General features: G+C 38.5%; 1 protein-coding gene across 1 annotated transcript in view; it reads left to right on the top strand.

Annotated features, from left to right (window-relative positions):
* The window catches only part of LOC121297780 (cadherin-22-like), a 190,667-nt gene that overhangs the window by 52,237 nt on the left and 111,384 nt on the right, over positions 1-27,046 (top strand). The window contains exon 2 of the mRNA XM_041224277.1: positions 24,547-26,110. Within this exon, the coding sequence (XP_041080211.1) occupies positions 25,889-26,110 (222 nt within the window). The 5' untranslated portion in view covers positions 24,547-25,888. The remainder of the gene's footprint in view (positions 1-24,546; positions 26,111-27,046) is intronic.

Below are 27,046 nucleotides of genomic sequence, written 5' to 3'. Positions count from 1 at the left end.
TTCATTGATTCTTTGCTTGTATTTAAAGTTCAGTTTGTGATATGCAGGTATTCAAAGACAGGGCAATGAGAAGGTGCTGCTCTTTCCTGTAAACTAACTTTAAAGTTGTAGCTGCAGTCTGACCATAGCAAAGGTACCAGGATGCAACTACGTGTTTCCAGCTGAAAATACTGCCTTGACAACAGGGGATATAGCAAAGGTAAAGTCTTGCTTTTTTGTAAGCATAAGACTTTTTTTCCACAATGGAAGTCACAGATCACAGAGGTTGAGGGATGAGATTGGCAGCTATAGCTCTCATTCGGAAACTCTCTCTAATCAAGAATTATGAACATGCCTGGTGGATTGTCAGTTGCGTTACCATGTAGAAATATAGTTTATAGATTTGAGTGATTGCCTGAGAATACCAATTACTGATAAACTAGAGTTAGGATTTAGAGAAAGTTAACAATTCAGCAAACTGCATCAAATAGGTTGGAGGAACAGCATGAGCAGGAGGTGCAGTATGGTGGTTATTCCACGAATGAGGATAGCAGGCTGTTAAGGTGAACCGCATGGCTGAAATACCCACAGCACCCCAGGGGTGTTTGGGTCAGGATTGCTGTGAACGAACTCCATCAGAAAATGAACAATGAAACAAAAACAAAATCAACTTCTGAAACATTGATCTCTTTTATTTTAATTGAAAGCCTGAATGCTATTAAACCATACCCCATTACTTTAGGATTGGCGTTTTCCCGTCTGGCATAGTTTTTAATTACACACTCAATAATGTGCTACTCTCCACAGCAGGTATGTAAACAGCCAGCAGGCTGCAGAATGTTCACTGTAATACAGAGATGTGGCTGACTGGCTTTTGTCAACATTCAATTCACCCTGGCATCTGTGTGCCTTGCTCAAATGCCATGCCAACTGTTCTCCATCTGTTTGTTGCTGTTTTATCTTCTGCTAGTCTTTGGATAATAAGCACAATCTCCATTATGGTAATTATAGTTTTGTGGGGTTTCTTTTGTTGCAAGGTACATGTTACATAACTGTTCTTGTGTCTACTAGCTTTTTTGGTTTTTTTTGTTCAGACTGGAATACAGGCGTATTTTTTTGTATTTCTTTTGCAGAACTTATAATAGGTCTGTATGGAGGACAACCAGCTAGCCCTGCTCTTCACAGAACTGGGTGCATTGACCATGCCTGGGGATTTGTTGGGGTATCTGTGCATTTGTTTGTCTTATAATGAATTAACGGAATGTATTTGGGAGTATTCATTTGTGGGGATATATATGGGGGTATGTTTTGATCAAATCGTTCTTGTTGACTTTGAGTAACCGAGCCAGGCAAAACTGCACATCAAACTCTTACCCCTTTACCTCACCAATCAGCTGCAGCCAATCTATGAAATCCGACTCAGCACCAGGGCAGAGGCTGGGCATGAACCAGCAAGCATGCACACCACTTTGCCACAGAGCCAGGCTCATCTATAGTGGTGCTTATAGATCCTTTATGCAATGCATGGGCAATATGTCCATGAAAAAGAGAAGTGTCCCTGTAAAACAAACGGATATGAAAATTGCACAATGAAACAATTAACAATGGTGAATATGCCAATACTTTTGCTTTTGATGGATTTAAATAACAGTCTGAAAACCACCAAAAATACTGTATTTGAACACCAGTCCACATAGTTCAACATTTACCAATTTTTTTTTTTCCCAATCTCACTGCAGGGTGCAAGTTAATTACTCTCCAAGTCCGTGTTTGGAGAGCAAAGCTTGGGGGATTAGAGGCTGTTTTGGGGGCTCGGTTACAGAGTGACTGGATCACATCGATCCAAGCCTGATGAAGTCAATCTCAGCTGCAGATTTTCATCTGCTTTCAGCAGAATTCTACACTGTTTGAGATGCAAATCCACACACTTTAGCACAACTCTTGTAATTATACGCTGAAAAGGCTAAAAAAGAAAAGTATTACAACTGCAGAAGGCCAACTATGCTGTAAAGAGATTGTGGCAAAGTGGTTGGTAAGGGGAACAGATGTAGTGGTAATGCGGTGCAGGAGTGATGAACAGACAACGATATCCAGTGAAAAAAGTGCTTTTATTTGTAATCCAGGTCTGGTGACCGTCAAATAATAAATCCCCGGCTATACACAACAATGTGTAAAGCCCGGGGATAGAAATAACAGGGCACAGTCCCGAACAAAACAAACACACGGTCACCAGTCCTGGGTGAGTGCAGACGTGCGTGTGCGGTGGTGAAGACACCGGTAATTCGTGATGAAGTGGTGATCCGGTTTGTGCTGACCCTCGCGACAGCTCCGGATTTGTGCGTTTAGCTGTCTAGTGGTGAAAACACAGACAGTTATTTACACAGACACAAACAACACACAACACTCTTTTTTCTTTTAATGAGAGCTCCTCTCTCGATCTTTCTGTCTCTCCAGCGTTTTACCCAAACGAAGGAAAAGATCAACGTTACCCTGGCCCCTGTATGTAATCCCGTATGATATCTAGGTAAACGGTTGCAGCTGCCTTATTACTTGCAGCTGCCTCTCGTTTACCTTTCAAATCAATACGGTCTTACAACAGAGTCTCGCTTCTTTCCAGGCTGACCCACTTCATTGACCCGGAAACGAACTGTCAGGCCAGCCCTTCCAGATACTTCTCCTCTCGTTCTTTAGTGCCCTCATAGGTTGGGAGGAAGATTCATCACCAGAACTCATGTTTCCGTCACAGGGATATATATATATATATATATATATATATATATATATATATATATATATATATATATATATATATATATACAGTGGCTTGCAAAAGTATTCAGACCCCTGACCAATTCTCTCATATTACTGAATTACAAATGGTACATTGAAATTTCATTCTGTTTGATATTTTATTTTAAAACACTTAAACTCAAAATCAATTATTGTAAGGTGGCATTGGTTTTATGTTGGGAAATATTTTTAAGAAAAATAAAAAACTGAAATATCTTGCTTGCATAAGTATTCAACCCCCACACATTAATATTTGGTAGAGCCACCTTTCGCTGCAATAACAGCTTTAAGTCTTTTGGGGTAAGTATGTACCAGCTTTGCACACAGTGTCGGAGTGATTTTGGCCCATTCTTCTTGGCAGATTTGCTCCAGGTTGTTCAGGTTGGTTGGACGACACTTGTGGACCGCAATTTTCAAATAGTGCCACAGATTCTCAATGGGATTGAGATCAGGACTTTGACTGGGCCACTGTAGGACATTCACCTTTTTGTTCTTGAGCCATTCCAATGTTGCTTTGGCCTTGTGCTTGGGATCATTGTCCTGCTGAAAGGTGAATTTCCTCCCAAGCTTCAGTTTTTTAGCGGACTGAAGCAGATTCTCTTGCAGTATTTTCCTGTATTTTGCTCCATCCATTCTTCCTTCAATTGTAACAAGATGCCCAGTCCCTGCTGATGAGAAGCATCCCCACAGCATGATGCTGCCACCACCATACTTCACTGTAGGGATGGTGTGTCTTGAGGCATGGGCAGTGTTAGGTTTGTGCCACACATAGTGCTTTGAGTTTTGGCCAAAAAGGTCTATCTTGGTCTCAACTGACCACAAAACCTTTTCCAAATCGCAGCTGGGTCACTCTCATGTTTTCTGGCAAACTCCAGACGTGCTTTCAGATGGTACTTTTTGAGTAACGGCTTCTTTCTTGCCACCCTCCCATACAGGCCAATGTTATGCAGAGCTCTTGATATGGTTGACTGGTGCACCATTACTCCACTCCCAGCCACGGAACTGTAGCTCCTTCAAAGTGATTGTTGGCCTCTCTGTGACTTCTCTCACAAGTATCCTTCTTGTTTGCATGCTGAGTTTTGAGGGACGACCTTTTCTTGGGTGGTGTGATGCAGCTTCCACTTCCTGATTATTGATCCAATAGTGCTCACTGGGATATCCAAACACTTGGATATTATTTTGTACCCTTTCCCTAATCTATGCATTTGTATTACTTTATCTCTAACTTCTGTAGAATTCTCTTTGGTCTTCATTTTCCTTCAGATTCACAGCCTTACCAATGATCCTTCAACAGTGGGGTTTTTATCCAGAAAATGTGACAGCAACTTTAATGGTTCACCGGTGGAGGCCAATGGTAAGGCAATTGTGTCCTCGTTTGGGCAATTTCTTTCATCGGTGCAAACTGGGAGCTTCCACAGCACAGGGGTTGAATACTTATGCAAGCAAGATATTTCAGTTTTTTCCCAACATAAAACCAATGTCACCTTACAATAATTGATTCTGAGTTTCAGTGTTTTAAAAATAAAATAACAAACAGAACGAAATTTCAATGTACCATTTGTAATTCAGTAATATGAGAAAATTGGTCAGGGGTCTGAATACTTTTGTAAGCCACTGTGTGTGTGTGTGTGTGTGTGTGTGTGTGTGTGTATATATTATATATATATATATATATATATATATATATATATATATATATATAATATATATATATATATATGCTGGGTTGATTTACATATTTCCAGATTGATGTTAACCTTTTCAATACTATGGGACAGCCTCTCTTGTCTTTCAGAGTCCTGGGGTTGGAGTGAATTGTGTGCACTGGCCTCGTACAGAATAAGAAATGTCAATGAATAGTTACATGAAAACTGGATAAGAGATATTTAAGACAGAAGTAGGTAAACAGGTAACACTATATATTAAGGTGCTGCTTATTAATGTTTTACAAAAATATAATAGATGTTTAATAACTATATTATGGATTGTTAATAAAGCGTTATATATGGTTTATAATCATTCAATAGCCATAGACAGAATTTCGTTTAAACAGCCCTAAATACAATAGGTGGCTAGAAACTGTCCCCTTTATAAAATTGCAAGTTATTAAGCATATATAATATATTTATAAAACATTTATAAAACATTAATAAGCAGCACCTTAATATAAAGTGTTACAGTAAAAAAGAAAAAAAATATATATATAAAATGACTACAGTGAGTGGAATAAGATACCTGTAAAAGATACATGTAAAAATGTAACAGTCAGGGGAGTGCAGATTCATGTCCTGGCTGTGTGGTGTGCAGGGTGATTCTTACAGTCAGGGGAGTGCAGGTTCATGTCCTGGCTGTGTGGTGTGCAGGGTGATTCTTACAGTCAGGGGAGTGCAGGTTCATGTCCTGGCTGTGTGGTGTGCAGGGTGATTCTTACAGTCAGGGGAGTGCAGGTGCATGTCCTGGCTGTGTGGTGTGCAGGGTGATTCTTACAGTGAGGAGAATGCAGGTTCATGTCCTGGCTGTGTTGTGTGTAGGGTGATTCTTACAGTCAGGAGAATGCAGGTTCATGTCCTGGCTGTGTGGTGTGCAGGGTGATTCTTACAGTCAGGGAAGTGCAGGTTCGTGTCCTGGCTGTGTGGTGTGCATGGTGATTCTTACAGTCAGGGGAGTGCAGATTCATGTCCTGGCTGTGTGGTGTGCAGGGTGATTCTTACAGTCAGGGGAGTGCAGGTTCATGTCCTGGCTGTGTGGTGTGCAGGGTGATTCTTACAGTCAGGGGAGTGCAGGTTCATGTCCTGGCTGTGTGGTGTGCAGGGTGATTCTTACAGTGAGGGGAGTGCAGGTTCATGTCCTGGCTGTGTGGTGTGCAGGGTGATTCTTACAGTCAGGGGAGTGCAGGTTCATGTCCTGGCTGTGTGGTGTGCAGGGTGATTCTTACACTCAGGGGAGTGCAGGTTCATGTCCTGGCTGTGTGGTGTGCAGGGTGATTCTTACAGTGAGGAGAATGCAGGTTCATGTCCTGGCTGTGTGGTGTGTAGGGTGATTCTTAGTCAGGGGAGCGCAGGTTCTTGTCCTGGCTGTGTGGTCTGCAGAGTGATTCTTACAGTCAGGGGAGTGCAGATTCATGTCCTGGCTGTGTGGTGTGTAGGGTGATTCTTACAGTCAGGGAAGTGCAGGTTCATGTCCTGGTTGTGTGGTGTGTAGGGTGATTCTTAGTCAGGGGAGCGCAGGTTCATGTCCTGGCTGTGTGGTGTGCAGTGTGATTCTTACAGTCAGGGGAGTGCAGGTTCATGTCCTGGCTGTGTGGTCTGCAGGGTGATTCTTACAGTCAGAGGAGTGCAGATTCATGTCCTGGCTGTGTGAAGTCATCGGTCTTCATTGGGAATTCCACAGGGTGCGTTGCAATGGATTTGGTACTCCCGTGGGTTAGGGAGGAAATACACAACATCACACAACAGCTGGCCCTACCAGCTAGGGGCCTGGTGAGCTCATGCAGACACCTGGTGGGCTGTCCTTCAGAGTCCAGTAGCTTGCTGACATCTGCTCTTGAGTTCTTGGGTGAAAATAGGTAATTATCCATCAGTTCTTCTGACCTGTTGTGGGGAATTGCTGCAGTGAAGGAAGGTAATTGGTGAGAAAATCTAGAGCAAAATTGATTTTTAGTTTGTGCCTATGGTATAATTGATGTGAGTTGTACTGTACTGTACATTATCTGACCCCAATCCATTGTCTTGCCATAGCTGGTAATGCTGTGGACTGCTAATAATTCGCCAAAGGTTTATTTGGGGTAATACACAGGGATTTTAATGGCATTCAGATGTATTTTAATGGACAGGATCTATCTGATGTAGCGCTCCAGTAATCTAATCTCTATTTCTCAGTTTTATTAAACACATGCAATGACAAGGCTTTCTGCCTAGCCTACTGAAATGAGTAACTGTGACATAGCACATGAAATATCGATAGGGCATATTCGCAGCAGGTATGGTTGAGTGTTTTAAAGTCTGGATATCTTATATGTAGGTGGTGCTGAGAACTGTCTATCTATTTTACTATATGCTCAAAGCCTCACCCGATTCTCACACGCATTTGAAAATACTTATTCTACGAATAATCTTTATTTTACCCTCCTATGCCCCAATAACATCCCCAATATTTACCCTGAAAAACCTAAATCCATTATTTGCAGTTTTCTTCCTTTTTTAAAACCATTTAAACAAATGTTTTAAAAAATGAAAACAAATGGCCTTGTATATACATAATAAAACAAAATAAAATATCACACACCAAATACAGTACATAATAACAATATCACACACCAAATACAGTATATAATAACAATATCACACACAAAATACAGTATATAATAACATATCACATACCAAATATAGTATATAATAACAATATCACATACCAGATATATAATACAAATATCACACCTTAAATATATAGTGGGGTTGAGGTTTTTAAATCATGTCATCTTGTCACCTATCTGTTATTGCAAAACAATGAATACTACCTACACTTTTATTCAGGTATCACAGAATCTGAGTGGGATTAAATGACAATAAATTCCCCAAACCAGACATTTTGCATTTATTCAACTGTTCCATTACTTGTTGGGTGGTTGTGAGTAGAAGTGGTTAAAATGGTGTCACCAGCTTCTAAACAGAATGGCTGAGGGTAGGTGGGTTTAGTGGTGACTGCCAAGAATGAGACCACATGGAGAGCCCCACCCATAACCGTTGTACATCCCTAAGAGTGGTTAACATGTTGGCAGATGGCTGAGATGGCCTGATCATTAAAACCCTTTGTATGTATTTAAAGATGAGATGAAATTCAGGGATATCATGACATGTAGTAGGCAAAGGGTCTGAGTTGTATAAGTGTCATTTCTTGTCCTTCACTTTGAGAGAGAGGATACTACATAACACTGAGTGTATTATAAAGGTTTATAATTTCATCAAAGTGAGGTGATGGAGAAATAAATAAAACGGGAGAGAAGCTCATAATTTCTTATGAATCCCCATCTGATCTCCGAGATGAAATTACAGTACAACAGTAAACACTTTCTGTCATGTGTTATTTTTACAATGTATTCTGTTTACTGTTGATTCTGTGTATTTCAAAAGACACTGAGCCATATTTTCAATGCTTTTTATATTCTTTAATGAACTCCCATTTTCTGAGAGGTAAAACGCCTGTTACGTTTACAAAACTAGAACCAAACAACTCCATTCTGTATTTTAAGTTCTCTGAAGCACTCTCAAGGTGTTTTTTTTGTTTTTAATTGTGTAACATGAATATGATTTTGTACGATTAATGTGATTTTTTTCCTTTAAAAAAATAGGAGTTAATTAAATAATGGAGAAAATGCTTTGACAATATGGTCCTTTTTTGGTGTAGAGAAACCAGTACTGGTTCCATAGTAGAGCTATTAGTATCACTTTATACATTTTATAAACTGATACAGTATATATTGGGTTGTTTATGCCTATTCTCTGAACTTTTATGAAGTATTATTTTTTATATAACAATTACAAAGTATGGAAAAGAAAGTGTGTTTAAATTAAACTCAACTCAAAAAATTACTTTCCTCAGATCAATACGATTCATTTGGTGATTCTGTCATAGGATGTGAACAAATGCTAGATTCCAAGATGAGATCCAGTAAAAAAAAAAAAAATCGAACTATTCAGTGCTAGATATATCAACACCGATAATATAGAGTAGACCCAGATATCAATGAGATACAGCCTTCTGACATGTCTTTGTACTTAAATATACTGCTAACAAAATAACTGAAAAAGAAAAGCAAACAGAAAGATTTAGATTTACATTTATGGAGAACATTTGCATTTGCATGGAACTGCATGGACATTCAAATATTTAAACAGTAGCCTACCTAATTATCTTTGTCTCCACCCGGCAAACATATATACAAGATACATATGTTGATATAAATACTTTAATCATAACTACAGTAGTGTGCACATTTATTAGAACACCCCATTGCGTCTGAAATAAAACACTGTAACTGAAAATCTTTGAAGAAAATTGTCAAAATAGACAACCAGTGACTCTAATTTAATTGATGACCATAAAATGAATTTAAAATAGCAGTGAGAAAAAGAATATTGAAATTGCAATTGTTTGTGTATTTTAACGTACGTTTTTTGCATTGGTTATTTATTTATTTTTTTTAAATTTCATCTTAGAGTTGACTTATTTTGGTGTTGATTATAATAATAATATACTAATTATTTTTATATAGTGCCTTTCATAGTGGACCACCTTCACAAAGCACACTACAGAGGTAGGCTGTGAACTGTGCGTTATATGCAGAGTCACTTACAATAGGACATTGATTTAACATCTCATCCACAGGATGGAGCACAAGGAGGTTAAGTGACTTGCTCAGGGTCACACAGGGAGTCAGTCAATGGCAGGGGTGGGATTTGAACCGGAGATCTTCTATCAATAGGAATGACATTAAATGAATGGAATTTGCAAGACGATGCAACCCTAGTCAGTCAGATAATTATATACGTTTATTTTAAGATTACTAAATAAATATATTAAAGTACTTCAGAAATGCACTTTTAGGTTTAACTGTGCTATGTCCTCGGTGGACCATTTTCACTTAGGTTGTCTTCAAAGGAGTCCCTCTTACTTTTTAATCTTTAAAAGTGAAAATAACAAGCATGCAAAAACCACTGCAGAGAAATATGGTTCAAATAAAGACATTGCAGGTGGATATAGAACAAAAATGAGACTTGACTACAAGAACTACTCTCAGCACCTTTGATACTAAGACATATCATTAATTGATACTTAAAAAAAAAACAAACATGGTTAGAACTTTAGACAGGGCATAAAGAACTATGCAATATCAAGGTAACTGTCAAGGTTTGTATAACTACTGGTGGAATATGTGTGTTACTACATGGCTGTATCATGATGTTACTATGTAATTACATGAGGTAACAAAATGTTGTTCATAAGTTCATTTTCATTGTAATTACAATTTTTGCCTATTTCTTTAAAGCTTTTCTAAGCACAGCAATGCAGCAGTTTAAATTTCATCCAAGCTATAGTAACTAATTTACATCTCAACCAGGCAATTCAGCTTAGGAAACAAAGAAAAACTGCAATATATTTCTGTGGAATAAAATGATAGATTGTTGGAGACAAGAAGGATACCTCATTCAGTTACTAGTCACAGGCTAGACATTTCAAAATGTGTTATTAAATATTGCTTATGTGATTCATTACTAAAACCAATATATATGCAGCGTTAATGTAGCATTCAAACAGAGACTGCCAGGGTGCAGCTTTGTAATTGGTTAAAAGCTAAACCAGCAAACCATTTTTATTTTATTAAAGCATTATTTCTTTATCTGGAACTGCTAAATTTTATTACAGATTCTTCCATACCAAGTCAGTTGGTAACTGGAGTGACTGTCACAGCTACTTGGTCAGACATATTCACATCAAACGCTGACCACTCGTTATCCCTAAGAATCTGGAGTGACTTTAGAATCACATGTCTTGCAAGCCAGTAATCATGCTATAGCTATAATAATACAAAGAACACAGACATTCAATTACCTGTTTCAACCACAGGGGACAGGGTTCTTTCCAATAGAACACCACACCAATGAACTGGCATCTCAACCCATTGAATTGAATGGAATGGCAACGATGATATCAGTATTATTAACCCATCAGGCGCTGCAAGGAGATCCCTTACAATATGTCAAAACAGGAAAACGGCAGCCACATATCACAGTATTTGCCCTTGAGCTACCATTGCATCTTCCTACAGAACCAATGCCACTGCATTGTAGTGCCTCCATTGCATTTACATTGGAACTCAGCTGTAGGGGACATGTCAGGCTATTGGCATTCAAAATCTGTTGCATTCACACAAATAATAACCTTTAAGATTTTCTTTACACAATGCTCAGCCATCATTGTTTTTTGTACAGAGTATTATAGGATGCTAATTCCAGCAGACCAGCATCTGCCAAGTGTTATTGAGGATCACTTTTAAGGGTTACCAAGCAAATTTCAACACAGTGAAACTCGACAAACTCAGTAAATCATTTTTGAGATACAGGATTACGCCGATTTCCTCCCTGGCACACACTTTTATATCAACATCCAATGCCAGTTCTACCCTCCCGCATGTAATAATGAACATATATAATATGTTTATCTCTGTTGGTAGTGGCAGAAAGAAACCTGTCCTCTTTCATCACTAAACCCAAAACTGAAATAGCCTGGTATGGTTTGGGGTTCAGTTTCAGGCTCACCTTTACTGAAGATCTTTAAAATAGAAGTGACACTTAAGTTTAAAGATTATTAAAATATAAATATAAATAACTAATAGTTCGAGATTGGGCAGTAACGTTTTAGTTTGTCTTTTCTTGGCAGTCAGTCACATTGCTGTTTGTGTACTCTGGGAGTCACGTCTTTTGTTAGTGATTTATTATTTAGTTTATTTTAATTTAGAGTAACCAATTATTATTTTAATTTATTTTCTCCCAATTTAAAATGTCCAATTATGTTTTTTTCTCTTCACCACAGCGAGTCTGAGAGTGTATGAGTGTCCTCTGATCTCATAAGCCTAAAGCTAGAATCACTTTTACACCAAGCAATCCAGAGCAGAGGTGGATAGGCTACCGATCCCGGAGAGCAGAGATCAGCCCTGCTTCTTATCCACCCTGAATGTGCTCGGTGTCTGGCCAGTAGGGTTCACTGTTGCGCGATGAGGAGAATAAGTCCCTGCCAGTTTCCTATCCCCACCCATGGGAGCGTCCCCATTCCTGGGAGTCCCCAGCAAAGTTCAGCTTCTTTGCACAGTCTGGATGCAAACCGACACCATCCAAGCTCTGCGACTCATTCTGCGCTTCCCGATTGTTGCCGATTTTAATACACGCATCACTAGTGTACTCAAATTTAAGACACAGGTTATTTTTGCATCTTTAAATTTGAAGGAATACAGTACTGTGTGTAAATATTTTTGCATGATAAAATCCTCATCTTAACATTAATCCTAACCCTATCCCTAACTCTAAACCTAACTCTAACCCTTTTTCGATACAATTATGTACTTACATATATCGTGCAAAAAGATTTACATGTTAAGCACATTATAATTATGCATAATAGCATTGCAATTATGTGTAAGAACACGTGTATTTACTATGTAACTACTATGCAAATACACAGTAATTAGATACATTTAATGTAAAGTGTTACCAAACATTTCCATTCCACTTTTCTGCATAGACAGTAAATGGGGACTAACACTGCAATTGCAGGATGACTTTTTCTTTAAGTGTTTAATATACATTCGTAAAGCTGCTGATTGTCCATTTAGAGATGCCAATATAATATAAATGCAAGGGTTCTAAGTGAGATTGAACAGTCACAATTGTTATTCGTTTATTCATCTCTACTCATACTTAGATGGTGGTGCATTACTGGAATTGCAAACATGTGGCAGTTGCTTCAGCTAGTTCAATTTCCTTTAACTCTCTCAATCCTGTAGCTTGCTGAATCATGCTGGTTCTAGGAGATTAGCCTGGCTGTGATAAGAGGAGCACAGCTTTGTCCCACTGTGACTTAATTAGCAATCAGACTCCTACGATGTCTAGGCTGGATTTAAGCTTGTCTTCCTAAGCTAGAAGATCAGTGAAGTAAGTTTGTTTCCTAAAACGCTGGCTGAGTAAGACTTGATATTTTGCTCAAATAAACAAACAGAGTGAGTTAAGCACTCTTTTTACCATGGCTAGGGATTCATATCTCTGGCAGTCAGGGTATAAACCTCCAGCAATACAGACAAGCTGGAGTCACCCATCTATATATGAATGTACATATATCTAGAGAAAAACAGTGTCTAACAGTGACGACACTTTCTCTGGATATTCTTTAACAGTTATTGAGAGAATCAGAGTCATATAAAGTGATGCCAGTCTGTCAGTAAGTATGTACCTGACGCTTTCATTTCTACTATCTCTGGAGACACACTTGGTGTTTTACAAAAAGACTGCTGCAGCCATGCTTGCAATGTTCTTCTAGGTATTTTAAACCTGCCGTCAGGAACACTCTGGCAATAATTCGGGGAGTTGAATGTTGATTTACCATAGTGTGGTACACAACCATTTGATGTCAACACTTTAGTCAAGTTTAGTCAATGTCAAGTTTTTAGTTAGTATGGGTTTCAACAATCACTATAAATTCATTAAATGTCAAGTGCAGTTCTCAGCTATGTGAAACCAATACAACACTAGTGTCACAGACCCTGACTAACACTACTCTTACCTAAAATAACATTAGTTAGTCCAGGACTTGTACTAATCAGGATTTGTGACACCAGCCAAAGCGTTTGTATTTGTGGACTAACTCCTTTCTGTGAAGGAACCAGCATTGACTAGTACAGAACGGCGTTACAATGTTGTAATAAAAGGGACTTTTATTAAGAGACTGTGTGTGGAAATGGGATCACTATGTCTGCTCTTTTGTTGGAGATATTTTTTAGAGCTGTTCCTGGCAGTTTTAAAGACTGTGGAACACATCCCCATTCTGGCTATGGTGTTATAAGAGTTACAGCACATTATCCAGGCCCATTCCTTATTCAGTCAGAGTTCTTATCTAAGGCAACCTTGCTCCGAGCTGGCATTGGTCACTGCCTGCTGCTAAACAGAGAACAAAGCCATGAAAACATACAGCTGCGGGGCCAAGCAGAACACAAGTGCCCTGTGCTCGTAACCTTCCCTAATAGACATCTCACGGCTCAATAGATAGCAGCTTCTCTAAATGTATTGGACAAAGAGGGCTGCAGGTCTAACACAGAGACACAGAGCTGATGGGCACTGCAGACCATTGGTATGGACAGAAAGAGGAACGGGTTTGAATCCCTTACCTTGCCCGGCTGCTGACTCACTGAGCGGGTGTGTGTGTGTGTGTGTGTGTGTGTGTGTGTGCTTGTGTGAGTGTGCATGTGTGTGTGCGTGTGTGTGCATGCGTGTGTGCATGTTTGTTTGTGAGTGCATGTGTGTGTGTATGAGTGTGTGTGTGTGTGTGTGTGTGTGTGTGTGTGTGTGTGTCTGTGTGTATTTGTGTGTGCGCGTGTGTTTGTGAGTGCATGTGTGTGTGCGCGTGTGTGTGTGTGTGAGTGTGTGAGTATGCATGTGTGAGTGTGTGTGTGTTGTGGTGGGGGGGGGGGGGGGGGGGGGGGGGGGTGTGGGGGTGTTATGCAGGGTTGAGTGCCAGGTCTGTAATCATTGTGACCTGACAAAGTGAGGCTAAATCTTTTGCAACTTATTCAAATGTATTTACACCAAAATGTGTAAATAGTAATTATTTAATAAAGTGCTGCTCTTTTAAACAGAGTTACCTGAAACTTAACATTATCCACATTTGATGTACATTGGGATTGGTGCGAAACAACAAATATTTCCTCTGTAATAATGGAACTCCAGTCTTGGGCTTTATTGACTCACAAGTTACATTATTACAACCTGCCACAGCTATGTCATTATCCCTTAAATGAATCACTCGCTGACTTTAACAACTAGTGAAACAGTTAACCAGTATTAGTGATCCATGCTTTACACATGCAATGTTGATAGAATATAAGAAAGTGAGGCAGAGAGAGGGAGATAAAAAGAGACTTTGTGTAGATGAGAGATTACTCTTCTGGTAACCTGTGGTCTGGTTCTGGTGTGTGCAGCCCTGAATGATCGATCAGTTCCTGCCAAACAGACGCCAGATTTTTGTTTTCCCCAAAACTGCCAGAACCTGTCGATATATCGCCAAGTGATTAAAAGTAGCAGACAGGCCCTAGAATCAATTTCTGACCTAATAGGTCACAAATCGCTGTATTTATATTGTCAATAGCAATTGTGGAAGGTGAACGAATTACAGCTGTATTCCACTCTGGCTGGGCTAATTAACATAAACAAGGAGTGCTTGCTAATTAGTTTTGTCCAATTGTTTTCTTTGACTGATGCAGGATGCAGTTGCTTGCCCTTACAAAACAAGTCCCAAAGAGAACCTGAAGGATCTAACATTGAGATAAACTGCTTTGAAGTATTTTAGTGCATTTAAATAGCGATAATGTGTTTAATGTATAATTGAAGAGCTGCTTGGGATGAGTCGGAAATATTTAAAACGCAGAAGTTGAAAGCACCTCCGCGGACTCCAAACGGCCTTAGACTCCGGTTTATATAGTTCTTATTTATGTATATCTACAGGAGGCAGTGTTGCAGGGGGACAGGTTAATAGTTACACTAGTGTACCAGCTGTACTTACAGTGAAGACATGTTTGAGACTCCTTTTAAGGCCATAGCAGTGCAAGTCAACAGTGTGGTGTCAATGTTATTATGTACAGTTACAATATACTTGGTGGGTAAATCTAAAACCGTTAAGGTTAGGTTTAGGAATAGGAATAGGGTTAGAGTCAGGGTTATATAGTGAAAATAGATGTACACATTAAGTACTTTGTAACTGCATAATAACATTGTAATTAAGTGTATGTGCACATGAGTTTACTAAGTAACTACAAAGTAAATACATAGTAATTGGAGATACTTAGAGCCTCATTTACTAAACAGCAGTAATTTGACCAGAACTGGGGGGTGGGGCGGAGGGATTGAGATGACTGGCATGGTATTTCCCAAAGTGTCACATCCTATTTATTAAATAATGAGAAACAATAATACCAGTCAGAAAAATTGTGTATGGCAACAGGTCTGAAGTTGCACACGGTATTTATTCTATTGACAGCAGGTGAAGCAGCTTACTTACTGGTGGCAGGAGGGATAAAAATATGAGAGGATAAAAGAAAATATGCTGAAATAATTTAGTTTCAATTTAAAATAATATTTTATAAAATGCCTTGGATAAATAAAGTGCTGTGATTGGCTGAACAAGATCACATGACCGTGCAGTAATAATTGTCTTATTGCATGGCTATGACATCATAGACCAAATTACTTACCTGATCTATTAATATTACTACGCCTTAATAGTAACAATTATCCAAACAGTGTTTCTGTAAGTAAAAATGTAAACATACAACTGAAACAGCATTTAAGTCACTCAACAATCTTTTTTATTTTTAATCTCTGTTACTAAGAAGTACAGAAAAAATTGACAAATATACTGTGGTATTTATTTAGTCAGAGAACAGAACAAAAAAAAAAACCTCTGAGACAAGCAGTAGCAGTAACACTACAAATGCCATCTGAGAAATCACCACGCAAGTCTCACCCAGCATGTAATATACTGTATATGCAGCAGAGACATTTACTTATTAAACTAAATAGCGCCTTGTACTAGCGAGTGACTAGCGAGTATGCAATATTTAAACTCGACACAACAGGTACATCTCACCACTACCCTCCAATTTCAGAAACATATTAAAAACAAAATTAAAATCTCTCCTGCTCTCTGCTGACACAGCCGTTGGGCTTTTAGACCAGGTTGGGTTTGGGAAAGAATTCTAGTGTGCTCATCGCGGAAGGGAAGGACTGCAGCACTGCACGAACTGACACGGGAGCCTTTAGACAACATATCATCTAATGATGGTTTACAATCTAGGGGAATTATGCTGGTTACCGGCATCGGTGTAAAAACACCCTCAGAAATTATTGGTCAGCTTCTCTTGAAGACTGCAAATCCTGAATAGGATAATTTCTTACAAAAAACAAAACAAACAAATAAAAAATCACCCTCAGAAGTGGGAAATCAGTCTGCTTTCAATTCACAGTTGTCATTTAATCTCGAAAAATGTTACCAAAAATGGAAATGTTCAATGTAATGTTTATGGCAAATAAAATTTTCTCAGTGGAAGGATGCATAATATATTTTCCTTATTTTCAATTTTTTTTTTTTTTTTTTTTTTTTTTTGCCATTTTATAAGCGAAATAACCCACTCCAGGGTATGCGGCAATACAATTCTTACAGGACTTCCTGAAGGCCTGTTGTGGGTTATTCCTTACTTATTATCTATGCGTCCTGCTACAATACAAAGTCTGGTTTGTTTTGTATTGTATTACATGCAGGATAGACAAAAAAAGCCTGTTAGGTATTCATTTGATTTTACTACTTATTCTCAGGATATGAGTTACATATTCACTTCTCGAGTCATTTCACCTCAGAGTATATTCTGGGTCATGTCATTGGCTGAAAGCATGTCAGTCAAAAGGGGAAGCAGTAGCTGGTTACGGACAGGAAATAATCCATTGAAGGTGTGGCTTGCAAACAATGCTTTCTTTAACCAACTACAGTGTCATATATCGTGTTTTAAAATAAAAAAAAGATGTTTTAACGAATGGGTGCGCACAACATGTGAGATTTATGGAATTATTTTGGTAACTTTAACAGGTCCACGTTTAGCAGTGTGATCATTTTACTCGTACATTATGTGGCCCTAATACATTTATAGAAGAATGCCACGAGTGGGTTAAAATTTAAAATAAATAAATAAATAAATAAAAACATTGTAAAACTTGATATCCATCTAGTGTGGTTTGGACCTTGGTAGCCAGATTTGAAAATAGATTTTCTTTTTACAAATCGGCTGAAAAGTTGTCACTGTACCCTAATACAAACCGTATAGTACAGCATATATGCTAAAGTTAGAGACAGATATAAATTGAGTGTGGGTTCATAACATAACACAATCAATATGCGACTGGCAAAAGATGTGGTAGAATGGAAATGTGAGGGCTGTCAGATGGAAATGATTCTTGACCTTTGCAAGCAGCTCTATGTAAACACCCTTTGGCTTCACATCTTAATGGCCTATATGTATGTGTGATATATCAGACCTTGAGCAAGTCCATTATGTTGTTGTATTGTTATGAAAAGGTGGTCGGGATCTAGTGATTGTCTGCTTGGCTGCTGTTTCCAGCCACTTTGTAAAACTGTCAGACAAACAAAGCAAGCCACTCAATGATGTGTCAGTGCACATGATCACAGGCTTATCAAACGCACAAGATGCTGGGAGTAGGAAATGCGGTGGTAATGAAATTCAGAAGTGCAGTGGTCTCTTGTGCTAGCTCAGGAATAGTGTTACATAGAGTTTGAAGGGTTTTCAGAAGTTGGTAAGAGTCATTGCATTACGTGATTGTGTAGGTGCTTAATTTACACTGGAATTCTCAAATGCTGCTTGTGTAGATTTACATTCACATCATTGTTTCCCAAGTAAGCATTGCTGAAAGAAACACATAGGTCCCATGTTTCAGCAGCTGGAGTGCTGGTCCAGATTATTTGCTGTGGATGAGCAGGGGGTGGGGGTGATCCCCTTTCCTGATTAATCAGACCTATTTAAATTACATTTTGAATCAATAAAAATAAAAACAAAACAACTGCATTGGTTAATTTAAAATGATATGATTTGCCACTTGAATTAAGAACCCATCAATGAATGACGCGTACCTGCAATCATATGTTGACAATGACAAAATTCCATTCTTACATCACCCAAGCAGTGATCTTACACATATGTTTTATTTTGCGGGTTGTACAATGACTGTCGCAGGTCTGCAGGTTTTAATGACAATTTGCAGTTCTGACGCTCGAAATGCAAGTGACTTGGGTGGTCTGAAGTGAGCCATGACATTTCTGTGCGGAGACAATCGAAGAATGTTTTTAATTTCCCATTGACATTTTTAGATAAAGACCGCAAGTCGACTGATGGTTTGTGGTTATTAAAAAGGAGCAACACGGAAACATATCTGATCTGGTCTAAATGGTTTCCCCCGTCACTGTATGGGTTGCACTATGCCAATTTCAACCAAGCAGAGCAGAGTTCCCATCACTTCCTTCCGGCTCATTGCATTGAACATAACATAATATAAGCCAAATATGTATTTTGATCTGATAACTTTAAACATATCCTAAGCCACCCTCACAGAATGAGATATAAAAGTTTTTCTTAACATCTGACAGATTATTATTTTTTTTTATTATACTTGATTACCTTTAACAAAGATGTGTTGGTATTGTTTACAGTTTTCTCCAACAATGTAATCATTATACCAGACAAAACACAGTACATGCTTTTTTTAAGTACCTAAGAGGAAAACATATTGTTTTATATTGATTGCCTTTGCTTGCATAATTGTGCACAGCTATCATAGTTTAAGTATATGAATATTTTTGAAAAGCCACAAAGAGGATAGCAGTGCTATAATTAAAATGCAATCCCAGGGTTAGATTCGTATAGGTTTTATGATATACGGCAAATCATAGGTTCTCTGTATTGTCAATGTTATTTCTTTTCTTCAGAAATAAACAGCTGAGATGCTTTAAATGTCAATGCCTGTAAATTGTTTTTATTAGTTTCAGATGTAGAAAATTCTTTGAGAATGAATTGCCTTCTCTATGCTTTAAGCATTACTACTGTACTGTATCTCCATATCTATTAAACCTTCAGAAGTTATAAATGAAGTACATTCAATGACAAACATTTCTGCTACAAGTCTTTTCCAATTTGAAGACATCAGTGATATTTTTCTACAAGCGTTACTGTTCCAGGAACACCCGGGAGACTTGACGGCCTCGCTGGCCAATGCAGCCCTGGTGTTGTGGGGCATCCGGTTGCTCCCTCTTTCATGTCCCTTGTGAATTCGTTTAGATCCTTCTGCTTTCCCATGGGTGTTGCTGAATAGTTACACACAAATCTCATACAGCTTATATAATTCTAGTGGATCACATGCTGCACTGTGCAAATGTATTGAAACACCCCATTGCTTCTGCAGTTTTCATTTGTTGTGCGTATGAAATCAAACCACTATCACTGAAAATCTAAGAATATTGTCAAAATATTCCTGAGACCTTTTAGAAGTTGTTTAATATGCCTGACTAAAGCACAACGTGGTGTAACATTTTCACACGAGTGCCTATTGTTTTAATATCACTGATTACTGACTGGAAATTGAAATTCTCACACCCAGAGGTTTTCATGCAGGTAGGTATATGAAGGATATAAATTACAAATATTGAGGCGTTCTAATAAATATGCACACTGCTGTATATTTTAATGTATTGCAGGGGATTTTAATTACATTCTATGTCAGCGTAAACTGTCAGACTCATTTTGTGTAAAAATTATAATTGGTTTCCTCAAACCATTTGTAAATTACTGTGACTCATTGAAGACATGGAAGAGTTATTTGTTGAGATCACAAGATAATTATATTATGAGCTCAACTGTTTAAAATGTCAAGATCCTGGAATAATTTATCTCGACCAAACAGTTTGAAATGTCAAATCCTGAGATCATCTACCTTGTGATCTTAATCTCGTTTTTGTTTTATCTACACAAGAGACAACAGTTTACAAATTTTAATTGCATCATTTTTCCCCCGCTATTAATGAGACACTGTAGTAAAAAATAAATAAATAAATAAATAAATAAATAAATAAATAAAGTTTTTTGAGTTATTGGTTTTACAGGGAAATGTGTTTTTTTGCACAATCAAAGCAAACTTTAATATTTCGAATTTTGAGATAATAAAATAAACACATTAAATGACAAACACTTCAACCACAAGTCGTTTTAGATTCTTAAGTTTATAAATTAATTGTTTAATATTTATGGATGTAGTATATAGAAGTACAGATACTGAAACTTACAGCAACTGCGTAAATAATTATCGATGGCACTTTATCACAGACAGTATGTGTTTCTATTTCTCATTTTCAACAGGGCCCTGTATTGTGCTCTACGCTAGTCTCCGAGATTGTTATCCTTTAGCCTCTTCAGGCTGGGTCATCTCAGATACAATGAAGGTTTGGGCTGGTTTAGAAATGCCCAATTAATCATCTTCCCATTTGGCTTTATCTCTTTGCTTGCAAAGCGCTTGTTTGAGTGTGAGGCTGATGTGATGTATTGAATTCATTGATTAGTCCTTTTATCCAATTGCCTGTCCCTTAAGCAATTAATCAGTGATCTATGCTAGGTTAACCATGTTGACCTCTACCTGCATGAGCCAGCTGTCTATTTGGCTATTAATACCTGGCTTGTGTGCACACTCACAGTCTTCAGCTAGCTCCCGTCTGTTATCTATCCCTATCTTTTATGTTACAATTTCATCTGTCGTGTGGATAAATCGTGTCACAATCAGTCCTGTTTGTTTCCGTCAGAAGCAGACTGAGATGAAATTGGTCTGGATATATGTAACATCAGTCAGTGTCTTTATATTACTAAGACACATAGTCGAAAACACCTTACACATGTCTGTAACAACGTATTTGACTAATTGCCGTACGAGGCACTCCAAATGATTGCAAACATCAACAAAGGTATAAGGTCAGTTTAAAAAAAAAAAAAAGCAAACACATTTAAATGTCTTTTTAAAGATTAGGGTAATATACATGGCTGGAATACTGCAGTTTAGGGTATATACAGTATACACAGGCATTATCTAATCAATGTAGAGTGCTGAATGGGGTATATACAGTATACACAGGCATTATCTAGTCAATGTAGACTGCTGAATGGGGTATATACAGTATACACAGGCATTATCTAGTCAATGTAGAGTGCTGAATGGGGTATATACAGTATACACAGGCATTATCTAGTCAATGTAGAGTGCTGAATGGGGTATATACAGTATACACAGGCATTATCTAGTCAATGTAGAATGCTGAATGGGGTATATACAGTATACACAGGCATTATCAAGTCAATGTAGAGTGCTGAATGGGGTATATACAGTATACACAGGCATTATCTAGTCAATGTAAAGTGCTGAATGGGGTATATACAGTATACACAGGCATTATCAAGTCAATGTAGTGCTGAATTAATGAGCTGGGAACTTTATAGTTGCTCAATATGAACTTGTTCTGTGCCAGAACCTTACGTGGGCTAGATCAGTTACACCATGTGTGGATATGCCTCAAGCAACTTTCTGCCAGCTTTGTGTCAGTTAAGAAATATATGTATATTTGTAATTATATGTGGTGTATTTTCTTCCTAGACTTCCTCAGATATCCCCAAAGTGATTAATCAAATCCTGCATAAACATGACTGCCTCCACACTGAACCACAGGGCAGTCTGACCAGGGCTGGCAGACACGAATTTATTAGAGCTGTCTGGAAAAAGAAACCTGGTCAACACAGAAAAAAAATACATACATACAGTAAACATACATAAAACAAACCCATGCCAATGTAAACATTAAATTATAGCTGAAAATCGAGTCATGAGGACCTATATGCACAGTTATTAGAAAATAATGTGTTATAATCAAATCACTATAGGATACATGTATGGATATATTAATGAAACATATGTAAGTAAAGTATAACCTTATTAACTTTCATGAAACTTGGATAATTGGTTCTCAAGATATGCTCTATGTTGTGCCAGTGTTGGTAATCAGTCTCACTGCAAAAACCAATGGGTTTTGTGGGGCAGCATGAAGTGCAAATGCCAGTCTATCAGCATTGATAATAATTAGAAAGTAAATGCATTTGTGAGGCAGCTTGCCCATTAAAAGGTACATTTGAAAAGCAGGCAATTCTGTTCTATTTTAGTAAGCATGGCATATGAGTGGGTTGAAATGCATCCCTATAATTATTGGAGGGTGGTTATTTAGATCTGTACACTTTACACAGAAAGAAAAGTAAGTGTGAGTTTATTTATTTATATTCAATATGTATCTGATTATTTTCATTTCACAGCCATCCATCTGTTGTATACTCCTGAGACTCGACTAGTCGAATGTAATAAATATTGACAGCAGTAGGCTATTCAATTTGCAATGATTGCAGGGTAGATGTGAGATGAGGCAGGGAGGATAGCTACTGTCAACTTGAAACACACAGACACACACTCACAAAGAGAAACATGCTCACAAAACAGAACACATTCCCAAAGCAAAACACACTCCCAAAGAGAAACACACTCCCAAAGAGAAACGCACTCCCAAAGAGAAACACACTCCCAAAGAGAAACACACTCCCAAAGAGAAACACACTCCCAAAGAGAAACACACTCCCAAAGAGAAACACACTCCCAAAGAGAAACACACTCCCAAAGAGAAACACACTCCCAAAGAGAAACACACTCCCAAAGAGAAACACTCACAAAGAGAAACACACTCCCAAAGAGAAACACACTCCCAAAGAGAAACACACTCCCAAAGAGAAACACACTCCCAAAGAGAAACACACTCCCACATAGAGAAACACACTCCCAAAGAGAAACACAGTCCCAAAGAGGAACACACTCCCAAAGAGAAACACACTCCCAAAGAGAAACACACTCCCAAAGAGAAACACACTCCCAAAGAGAAACACACTCCCAAAGAGAAACACGCTCCCAAAGAGAAACACAGTCCCATAGAGAAACACACTCCCAAAGAGAAACACACTCACTCCCAAAGAGAACACACTCCCAAAGAGAAAAACTCCCACTCACAAATAGAAACACTCACAATGAGAAACACACTCCCAAAGAGAAACACACTCTCAAATAGAAACACTCACAATGAGAAACACACTCCCAAAGAGAAACACACTCCCAAAGAGAAACACTCACAATGAGAAACACACTCCCAAAGAGAAACACACTCCCACAAGAGAAACACACTCCCAAAGAGAAACACACTCCCAAAGAGAAAACACACTCCCAAAGAGAAACACACTCCCAAAGAGAAACACACTCCCAAAGAGAAACACACTCTCAAATAGAAACACTCACAATGAGAAACACACTCCCAAAGAGAAACACACTAGAAACACTCCCAAAGAGAAACACACTCCCAAAGAGAAACACACTCCCAAAGAGAAACACACTCTCAAATAGAAACACTCACAATGAGAAACACACTCCCAAAGAGAAACACACTCCCAAAGAGAAACACACTCTCAAAGAGAAAACACACAAAGAGAAACACACTCACAAGAGAAACACACTCCCAAAGAGAAACACACTCCCAAAGAGAAACACACTCCCAAAGAGAAACACACTCACACTCAAAAGAGAAACACACTCCCAAAGAGAAACACACTCCCAAAGAGAAACACACTCCCAAAGAGAAACACACTCCCAAAGAGAAACACACTCCCAAAGAGAAACACACTCCCAAAGAGAAACACACTCTCAAATAGAAACACTCACAATGAGAAACACACTCCCAAAGAGAAACACACTCCCAAAGAGAAACACTCTCACAAATAGAAACACTCCCAAAGAGAAACACTCCCAAAGAGAAACACACTCCCAAAGAAACAGAAACACACGCTCCCAAAGAGAAACACACTCCCAAAGAGAAACACACTCTCAAATAGAAACACTCACAATGAGAAACACACTCCCAAAGAGAAACAATCCCAAAGAAACACACTTTCAGACACTCACTGACACATAGGCAGACACAAGGAAACATTACTGTATATACTATACTACCATCCAAAACACAGTAGTAAGTAAAGTCTATAAATATAGCATACTACAGTAAGTATAGTAAAAATGTATAGTGTGGGCAGTACAGTAGTGTTTTTTTTTTTTATACAAAAACACACAGGTACTGTCCCTGAAGTAAACACCCAAAATAATAATACAAAAATAGTAAATACATGCATACATACATATATACATACATGAATGAAGGCATGTAAGCCTATAAAGCATTCATGGGTAACGAGAGGGTTACATCTAATTAAACTCCCAATTTACTGTTCAATAAACCCCCGATGAGGGGGTAATAAATGATAATACACTATTTCCCTCTTTTTTTTAGGTAAAGTGGTGTCTTGACCAGGTGCGGTGAATTCTGTAGTTTGCTCTGCCCAAGAGGTCAATCCGAACAAGGCGACGTGACGAAAGCAAACGAAGAGCACCTAGACCATCAATGTCCTGTTTGGAGGAACTGTGGAAGAAATCCAAACAGAAGTAACCAGAGACATTTCCATTTCAGAACTCTGTGAGGCAAGAAATCAGAAAGAAAGCAAATAACAGTTCTGGAGTTGGTACAGGACACTCGAGCAAAGATAAAAACAACAATGGCAACATAATTGTGTACTGGCACCAGGGAGTGAAGGTTGCCTATGTGTTCAATCTTAAACTGAGAAGACATGATCCTAGACTGTTGAAACTTCTAGTGTCCACACTGACTGAATTCACTGAGCAGTGATTGCACTATAGAAGCAAAGGCAGAACCAACTGATCTCTTATTCTAGTGACGCATCATCACTAGGATGACTACTCTAATGGTGGTGTACTCATTTTCACTGATACAAAGGGTGAGCAAAGAGCAGGTCTGCTAGTGCTGCTCTCACAAACTGTAAAGCACCTTCTTTTCTCAAAAGGAGTGTATTCTTCAGATGCAAGCCCTTCTGGTTCTCGACTACACAATACAACCTCCTTACTGAAATAACTGCAAATTATTGATTCTTCGGAGAAGAATATTGAGACCATATTCAGACATTCATTTCACTTCTAAGGTGTCTTCTTTTCTATTCCTAACATGGGTGCTATCATGGGTGGAATACAGTCAACCCATATTTATTTTAATTGCATCCATGGTTTATTTGTTTTCCTGGACTAGCATTAGAAGCTACTGAACCAACAGAACTGGCTTTGTTCCACCTGCCTGGAAAATGCAATACACCTGCATAGAGGCTCCATATGGGTTAGATCACACAATAATCCCTGAGTGGATTTTGGTTTCCATTCCTTCATGTAGATTATAGATTTTGGACCTAAACAGATGTGTAATATTTGTCCATCTCAATAACTATTGTACTTATGAATTCCAGGTGCAAAATACTACTGGAGACAAGATCCTCAAGGTCTGTGAAAAACCCCTCTTCATTGTTTGTGTATTCCACACATGCTTCAGTCCTAACATCACCTTTTCTATGGATATTTTTAACAAGAATTTCCACTAATTATTGGTGATTACCAGTAATTGTCAGTGATCAAATGTGATTAACGATAATTAATGGTAATTAACAGATAACTGACACTGAAGGAAATATACATGATACAAACAGAACACCACAAAACCTAAGAAGTTAAATTAACCACTTTCTCTCCCATTAAGTGCTGGACTCAATGTAGGTTTGGGAAGAGGTTTAGCGATGGCTCTACCTGGGAGCACTGAAACCCTGCTGCTGCTGCTACTGGCGCTCCAACTGCACTTCGGAATAGTCGTCTCTATGGTAACAAAGACCAGTTTGACTCAGGACAGGCCAGAGGAAGGCGAGATGATGTCGCACGAACGTGTGAAGCGAGGTTGGGTGTGGAACCAGTTCTTCGTCGTGGAGGAATACACAGGGACAGAACCTCTCTACGTAGGAAAGGTATCACTGTTTAATAAAGTTACATCATTAACACATTCCAACTACAGGAAATCAGAGACATCACCATTAAGGAGTTGTCTAAATTCTAGTATCCTGTTGTAACAAGCGGGGTTTGTAACACACTTGGGTCGTCACTGAAAAATACTGAGGAAGACACATAGCATTGGGTGTTAACACACTTCACAGGTGCACAGATTTAATACACACACGTGCTGACACCAGGGGACCTGCAATGGGAGTAATGTCACATTTAATAAAGAAAACAAAACAAAACAAAGTTAAAAATAAAAGTTTGCCACACAAGGCAAGCACTAGTCCCACTAAAGGAAACATCCCGCTTCAGGAACCTGCTACTCTATGTAAACCTATTTAGTTGCTCAGCAACGCGTCTCCTGTTGCGCACCCCACCTGAACATAGATTCTTTTTTGTTTAAAGGTTGTTCATGAATACAATGTTCGTTATTGTGGTTTATTGAAAGTCTAGCAAGTCTACTTCTGTATTTCTTTTATTGTGATTATCACTCAGGTAAATATTAAGGCACTACTTCATAACTCATTTGTAACTACTGCCGTGGATAACGGTAGGTATTAATACTTATCTACTCAGTTCAAGTACAGTAGGCCGCACTAGTTGATTGTTGCAAAGCAGGAGCGATTTGGTGTTAGTGTAACATGCAGAGGCTGGCTGTGAACCGGCAAACCCCAAGCAAGCTATTACCTTGTTTCACATGTCAACATCTGTAATTACACAGCACTGCTCATTACGACAAGAGGTGCAGGTGAGTGCAATCTGCATATCCAAAATGAAAGCAAAACCAAGAGGTCTTCAGCAGCAGAAAAGGGTGGGCAGCGTTAATGCTGCTAGAGCTAAAAAGAGGCAGGACATGGGTTTTGTAATCACTCTTTGATTGACCTCAGTCCCAGACTATAATACTC

Source organism: Polyodon spathula, chromosome 23, assembly GCF_017654505.1.
Source record: "Polyodon spathula isolate WHYD16114869_AA chromosome 23, ASM1765450v1, whole genome shotgun sequence".
NCBI lineage: Eukaryota > Metazoa > Chordata > Actinopteri > Acipenseriformes > Polyodontidae > Polyodon > Polyodon spathula.
Note: the sequence above shows the minus strand (reverse complement) of the source record. Positions and strands in the feature narration are given on the sequence as shown.